Source organism: Lycium barbarum, chromosome 3 (genome assembly GCF_019175385.1).
Source record: "Lycium barbarum isolate Lr01 chromosome 3, ASM1917538v2, whole genome shotgun sequence".
NCBI classification, from domain to species: Eukaryota; Viridiplantae; Streptophyta; class Magnoliopsida; order Solanales; family Solanaceae; genus Lycium; species Lycium barbarum.
The window spans coordinates 78847093-78855209 of NC_083339.1; the positions used below are offsets into that span (position 1 = coordinate 78847093).

The 8117-nt window shown below is 39.7% G+C and overlaps 2 protein-coding genes across 2 annotated transcripts; both read left to right on the forward strand.

The window, feature by feature from the left end:
- The first annotated feature begins 2139 nt into the window (after positions 1–2139).
- LOC132630965 (uncharacterized) lies at positions 2140–2844 on the forward strand. The gene has a single exon (XM_060346558.1). The coding sequence runs from the start codon at positions 2140–2142 to the stop codon at positions 2842–2844; it is 705 nt and encodes a 234-aa protein (XP_060202541.1).
- Positions 2845–3842: 998 nt separating this feature from the next.
- LOC132630966 (uncharacterized) lies at positions 3843–4653 on the forward strand. The gene is made up of 3 exons (XM_060346559.1): positions 3843–4049; positions 4166–4269; positions 4425–4653. The coding sequence occupies exons 1-3, from the start codon at positions 3843–3845 to the stop codon at positions 4651–4653; spliced, it is 540 nt and encodes a 179-aa protein (XP_060202542.1).
- The last annotated feature ends 3464 nt before the right edge of the window (positions 4654–8117 follow it).

The following is an 8117-nucleotide window of genomic DNA, read 5'->3' on the forward strand; positions in this document are numbered from 1 at the left end:
TTTGGGTTGCTTATTTATTCTTGTGCTTAATTGTTTAATTACTTAATTACTAGTTAGACACTATCTGCGGTGCTTAAGTTAGACTTGAAAGAGGGAATTCACGTACGTAATAAGAATAAATAGAGTTTGTTCGATTTAATCGTTTCGCTACTAAGGATAGAAATATGCCCTTTAGTCCTACTTAGTTGGTTACGAAGATATAATTGCGTTCTTGTTACTTCTTGCGATCATAGAAATATAGACGTTAAGAGTAGCATCTATAGGCTTGTGAGTAGTTCGAAAGAATATCATAAAGTTAACATCAACCCGTCAACTAGTAGTCTAGGAAATAAGATAGGTAGAATTATCTGAAGACTAACTGGTAGAAAGCTATGACCCTAGAACTCTTTCTCATCTGATAAATCTTACAGTCTTCATCGCAATTGTCTCAGTCACAAAATACTTATATTTATTTGTTTACTTTTAGTCATAGTTTAGTTACAATAAACATCTTGATTTTCACCTTCTTGAATAGTTACAACGGAATTTGAATTAGTTGAACGGTATAAAATCTAAGCCTCTGGGAGTACGATATATGGATTTTAAATCCTATATAACTTGTACGATCACGTATATTTGCGTGTGCGTTTGGGAGCAACAAGTTTTTGGCGCCGTTGCCGGGGACTTAGAAAAATTACTGTTTTTCTAGTTTGGATTTTTAATTTCTATTCAAATTATTACTCTGGTTTATTGGTTGACTTGTGCCCCTCAGGTGAATTCTCTCATTTATGCCAGACACTCGAAGTCAAGGAAAAGATTTAGCTGTCTTTGACCCGAAAATTGAAAGAACTTTACACAAGCAGAAAAAGCTAGCAGAAAACTAGCGTGCTCTCGATTTGGTTGATAACACCGAAGTCGGGAACAGGGGACTTCAAAGAGTTGCTGAGATGGCACAAGAATAACGAGTTCTTTTGTCTAGTTATGCTAGACCTAGTCTGGCAAATACTGCTAAGGCTATCGTCAAGCCTGATATAACTGGAAATTTTGACTGAAAGAAGGAACAGTGCGGCTAGTGCAGAATACATGCCAGTATATGGGTAAGCTTTATGAAGAATCGCATAGGCACTTGATGACATTCGTGGAGTTGAGCGAAAATTTTCAATATAGAGATGTCTCTGACGATTATGTGAAGCTCGCCTTGTTTCCATTCTCATTGATTGGTGAAGCAAGAGATTGGATGACGAATCTTCCTGCTGGATCTATTATTTCATGGCAGATATTATCGAGCAAATTCATTGATAAATTCTTCTCACCCAAGAAAACAAAAGAGCTGAGAGGAAAAATTGCAAACTTCACTCAGAAAGACTCTGAATCTCTACCACAAGCATGGGATAGGTACAAAGGCTATTTGCGAGATTGGCCATATCACATGCAGTCGAAGGTGATCATTGGGAACTATTTCATAGAAGGGCTAAGGCATGAATCGAGATCCTTGTTGAATGCTTCATCTCAGGGACAGATCTTGCCCCAAAACATATGAAGAGATGAAAGCTCTCCTTGAGCTAATGTCTGAAGGTGATAAAGAGTATAAAGAATTGAGCTCAGGGATGCCAGAGAAAGCCGTTGGGATTTTTCAAGTAGATGATGTTGCAGCTATTCAGGCTGATATTGGGATACTTTGTAATGTTATTACGAGGGCTTTTTCTTATGTTCAACAGGTCCAACCAGTTCAACATATTCAGCAAGCAGCATGCGAGAGTTATGGTGAGCCTCATGATTATTCTAATTTCCCTATGAATCCAGGATCAGTCTATTATGTGGCGCAACACAGTCGTGGTGGTGGAAATGATAGAAATTACTTCGGAAACAATTACAATCCTCACTACGGGAAGCAGGACTTATACAAGTAAAATAATTATCAGAAGCCCAAAGCTCAACTAGCTGAACATTCGGTGGAACACATGATGAAGCAATTTTTAGCTCAACAGTAAGGAGTTCAGCAGAAAAATTAGAAAGTGCAAAGCGAGATGAAGAAATCTATTTATGAGCTCGAACGTCAAGTTAGACAGATGGCGATTGCTCAGAATGTCAGACCACAGGGTGCTCTTCCGAGTGATACTGAAAAGAATCCTAAAAAATGTAAAACAATCACCTTGAGGAATGGCAGAGAACTTGAAGAAGTGCCACCAAAGAACAAAGAAGGTAGATGCTAAACTCATTCCTGCTCAAAGAACTAAAGCTGAAAAGAGTCTCGAGAAAGTCATGCAACAGTCTGAAAGTGTAGTGACTAGACCACCTCTACCGTTTCCACAGTGCCTTCAGAAACAGAAAGTAGATGCAGCCTGTAAGAAATTTCTTGACATATTGAAGCATGTACACATCAACATTCCTTTGGTAGAGCTGTTGCAAGAAGTTTCGAAATATGCTAAGTACATAAAGGATGTTGTTGCAAATAAGAGGCACTGGACAGAATTTGAGACTGTGGCACTTACTGAGGAGTGTAGTTCCATAGCGAGGAGCAAGATTCCACTAAAGCTGAAAGATCCGGGTAGTTTCACTATTTCTATCACTATTGGTAATAATGAGGTTGGGCTAGCATTGTGTGATTTAGGTGCTAGTATTAATCTGATGCCTACCCCTGTGTTTCGAACGTTGGCGTTGGGTGAGCCAAGGCCAATAATAGTCACTTTGCAATTAGCTGATAGATCTCTTGCATATCTCGATTGCATAATTGAAGATGTTCTTGTGAAGGTGGGTCCGTTTATTCTGCCAGTTGATTTCATCATCCTTGATTATGAGGCAGATAAGAATGTCCCTCTCATCATAGGAAGGAGATTCTTAGAGACAGTTTATGCAGTTATCTGAGTCAGAGATGGGAAGATGCCAATGAAGGTTGATGGGAAGGAAGCTAATATTGACATGTTCAAAGCTACTAAGCTTCCACCCCATTATGAGTACTTGAAGATGATCACAGTTGTGGAGCCCGAGCTAACAAATGCGGAGCTAGATCACTTTCTAGCTTCTCAAGATCCTTTGGAGATTGCATTGGTATATAGTGGGGACTTGGTAGAAGATGAGAAAGTCGAGGAGTGTCTTCAGATTCTTGACATTTCTTGTGTATATTTTCGAGCCAATACACCATTTGAGGAGTTGGATAGACCTAAATCATGAAAGAAACTGAAACCGTCTATTGAGGAGGCTCTTATTCTTGAGCTGAAGCCATTACCATCTCATTTACGCTATGCTTTCTTAGGCAGTGGTAATACATTGCCCGTAATCCTTTCTGCTTATTTGTCTGATGTGAGGTTGAACGTGTGTTGCGAGTGCTAAGACACAGAATCTGAGCCGTTGGCTGGACCATAGCTGACATTCAAGGCATTAGTAGCTCATTTTGTATGCATAAGCTATTATTGGAGGAATATAGCAAGCTCAACGTGGTGGTGAAGAAAGAAGTGATCAAGTGGCTTGTTAGCTGCATTATTTCCTCCATCTCAGATAGCAAATGGGTGAGTCCCGTTCAATGTGTCCTAAATAAAGGGAGCATGACTATGGTGAGAAACGAGAAGGATGAGCTGGCACCTCAGAGAACTTCCACTGGTTCGAGGATTTGCATTGATTATCGAAAATTGAACACTGCCACCAGAAAGGATAACTTTCCTTTGCCCTTCATGGACCAGATATTAGATCGATTGGCTAAGCAGGATTATTATTGATTTCTGGATGGTTATTTAGGCTACAACCAAATCATGATTGCTCTAGAAGATCAAGAGAAGACTACTTTCACCTGTCCATATGGCACTTTCGCATTCCGGAGGATGCCTTTCAGTTTATGTAATGCCCTCAGTACGTTCCAGAGATGTATAATGGCTATTTTCACCGATATGGTGGAAAATCATGTGGAGGTATTCATGGATGATTTCTCGGTCTTCAGGGATTCTTTTGATAATTGTTTAAGCCATCTTAATGCTGTGTTAGCTCGATATGAAGAAACAAACTTGGTGCTTAACTGGGAAAATGCCATTTCATGGTTTGAGAAGGCATTGTTCTTGGACATAAGGTATCAAGCAAGGGCAATGAAGTTGACAGGGCCAAAATCGAGGCAATAAAAAAATTACCACCACCCGTATCTATTCGGGTATTGCGCAGTTTTCTTAGGCATATAGGTTTTTATTGGTGGTTCATCAAGGATTTTTCTAAGAGCGCGAATCCGATTTACAAGTTACTAGAGAAAGATGTGAAGTTCATATTCAATGAGGCTTGTCTGAAGGCTTTTGACGAGCTGAAAGTGAGGTTAGTGAGTTCACCTATTATTATTGTACCCTATTGGACTCTGCCGTTTGAGTTGATGTGTGATGCAAATGACTTTGTTGTGGGAGCTGTTCTCAGTCAGAAAAGGGGCAAGATCTTTCATCCCATTTATTATACCAGTAAGACACTTGGTGCAGCCCAGATGAACTATATACAGTTACAGAAAAGGAGTTATTGGCGGTGGTTTATGCCTTTGACAAATTTCGATCTTATTTGGTGAGGACGAAGATGATAGTTTATACTGATCACATTGTTGTTCACTATTTATTTACGAAGAAGGATGCTAAACCCAGGCTAATTCAGTGGGTGTTGCTGTTGCAAGAGTTCGACATTGAGATTCTTGATCGAAAGGGTACAGAAAACTAGGTAGCAGATCACTTATCGAGACTTGAGGATCGTGAGCATGTTGATGAAGATGTGGTGATTAAGGAAACTTTCCCAGATGAGCAACATTTTGCTCTACAGTCGGCTGAGCTACCTTAGTATGCAGACATGGTTAACTTTCTAGTGAGTGAGGTGTATCCCCCCGATGCTAATCATGAGAAAAAAAACAAATCTTACACGATAGCAGATTCTACATTTGGGATGAGCCGTATCTCTACAGAGTTGGCTCGGATTAGATGATTTGGAGATGTGTCCCAGTAGAAGAAGTCAATGCAATTCTTGAGAGTTTCCACTCATCAACTTATAGAGGACATCACACCAGTGACAGAACAACCGCAAAGGTACTTCAGTCTAGGTTCTATTGACCGACGTTTTTCAAAGATGCTCATGCTTTCGTGAGGGCATATGATAGCTGTCAAAGAATAGGGAACATCTCGAAGCGGCATGAAGTGCCATTGAATGACCTCTTAGAGATCGAAGTATTTGATTGTTAGGGGATCGGCTTCATGGGGCCCTTCATACCATCAAAGGGGAACAAGTACATTCTTGTTGCAGTCGATTATATATCAAAGTGGGTGGAAGCTATTCCGCTCCGTACCAATGATGCTAATGTGGTACCATCAAAAGGGAACAAGTACATTCTTGTTGTGGTCGATTATGTATCAAAGTGGGTGGAAGCTATTCGGTTCCCTACCAATGTTGCTAATGTGGTAGCGAGATTTCTCAAGAAAAATATTTTCACGAGGTTTGCGAACCCAAGGGCCATCATCAGTGATCAAGGTACACATTTTTGTAATCGGCTCTTCGATAAATTATTGCTCAAGTATGGAGTGAAGCTACAACGGTCCGTTTGGTCGTTATAGAGCCTTAAAGTGAAAAACATTTGATCGATAGTTGACTTTTGGGTAAATAGACAATTCATCCATTTCGAGAGGCCCGGATGGTCGATTATGACTTAGTGGGATATTCATCTCGATTCGCGAGGCACTCGGGAGCATTTTTTATTATTGGTTGGAAAGTTAGTCTTTGGCCATTTGGTGTCGACCCAGTCAAGGAGACCTCCGTTGGGAATTTCGATACCACGAGTGAGTCCGTAGCGTATTTTTATGTATGATTGAATGTCTGGTTTGTATCTGGAAGGTCTCGGGTGATTGTCCGATTTTGGGATTGAGTTAGTGAAAAACCAGGATTATTCTGGTGTCTGGTTTCCTCCGTAGCGGCACCATTTCAGCCCTAGCAAGACCTGGCTGCTATGGCGAGGGAGTGAGGATTGTGGCGAGTCTCCACTGCGGACAGGGATCCGCTGTGACAGACTCGTTATAGCAAAGGGAAGGCCGCTATGGCGGGCCCGCTGTAGCAGACGGCCAACCGCTACAGCGAACGACAGGACTAGAATCCTATTTAATTGCCTAGTTAAAACCCTTCATTTCCTATCCTTTCATTTATTATTCCTAATCATCTTTGGGGCGATTTGAGGAGGTTCTTGGCTGGTTTCCCTTGTGGGTAAGTTCTCTAACCTAGACTTCATTCCTTTACCTTTCTTAAGCTTGAATCCATGCTAGAAATTCCATAGAACTTAAGAAGGAGGATGGGTTTTGACGTTTACTTCATTATTTGAGTTTTAGTCTTTCTAAATGATATTTATTGGTGGAATTTACTAATCTTAGCATGGAAATTGATGAATTAGTGACTAATAGGCTTGAATCTTCCATTTATGTTGATGAATTGAAAGATTGAAAGTTAGGGTTTAGACCAAAATCGGGGGTTTTTGACTTGAATGATGAAATTGGCCTATTATCGAGTTAATCTAGCAATGGAAGAGTAGAATTGAACTTCTAAAATGTTGGGTTACCAATTTCACCTTTGAAATACCTGTTTTACCCTTATGGGCCCGTTTTCCCCCCTTTCCCGTAGTTGATTTTGATTCGAAAGATAGTATAGCAATATGGGTATCGATGGTTCTTATTTCTAACTTAGAATTCGATAGTGGATAGACTTTGAGTACTTGGATCCGGAAAGGAAAGGCGAGGGTTTGATTGTTCGTGGCTCATGTTCGGCTGCCAGGTAGGTTACGGTTTACCTTATGGTTAGACTTCAGTTAGCGAAGCATATGTAGAGTTATTAATTGTCGGAGAAAGCATCTTACGCCTTCGGGTATGAAGTTGGATGGATTACGTAGGTTGGTACTATTGTTTGATTGTGGGCTTGTTGCCTTGTTGTGATCTATTGGCTTGTAGCCACGTGTTTGATACCAGACATGATACTTAGTTGCCTGATCGTAATTGTGAAATTACTATCTTTCACTCATTAAGTATTATCTTGGATAGAGGAAAGAACTTGATTTATTATTGATATTGAGATATGTGTCCGTGTGTGGCACGATTGATTTTGACATATTATCATTGATTATAGATATTATGCACAACAGTCATTCTCATCTTTCATGATACACTGAGTTGAGCTGAGACTTGGTAATAATGATGCTGAGAGAGATGAGAGGCCGATGTCCGAGGTCTGTATCTAGATTGAGAGAGTGTACGATGCCCAAGGTCTTTTCCGGGATCACGAGAGTGGCACATGGACTTTGTGGGTCCCCCATGTGTATCACCCCGATTTTTTTTTAAACTAACTCTTGAATTTTTGATTGACCATACCTTGATAGTAAGGGTATATTTTTACTTCGCACTTCCTGAACGTGAACTTGACGATATTTGAAACTTGTTTGAAGTGTTATGGTCTAGTTATGTAAGATACTCCTATTATTATCTTTGTAAATTATTAAATGGATTAGATATTTATGTATTTAGGGCAGCCCCTTTTTGTAGTTATCCAAAAAAAAAAAAAAGTTTGTAGTTATCGAAAGGTAAATATATTACCTTTAGTTCATATCCTCTCCACCTCCTCTTCATATTTCGTTTCCTCCACCAAAATAAAACCCCAAAGCTTCTCTCCTCTCATAATATTCATTCTCTAAATCAATCATCAAGACTTGTTTTGGTTGAGCCACAAACTACTCCACACTATTGAGGTAAGTTACAAAACCCATTTTTGAACTGGATAGCTGTTAGTGTTTTCAACATAATTCCTTGTATAAAGTTTAGTTTTAAGTAATCCAAGATGTTCTAGAAAGGTATTTCATAGCCTACAACTTTCGTTCAGGCTCCAAAACCCAGTTTTGCTTTTATTTACTGAAAAAAAGGGTGATGAAGTATAGGGCAGGTGCTGCCTAGATTTTTGTTTTGCAAACCCTACATGTACTACTGTTAGTATTTTGAGCATATCTTGTAGTACAAAACTGCTATAGGAGTGATTTAAATTTCTTTGAAACCCCAAGACATATATTTACAACTTTCATTAAGGCCACAAAGTCTATTTTTGTAGTTCACCCCTTTGAAAGTGAGCCACAATACAAGACAGTAGTATTGTCCAGAATTCCTATTTTGATA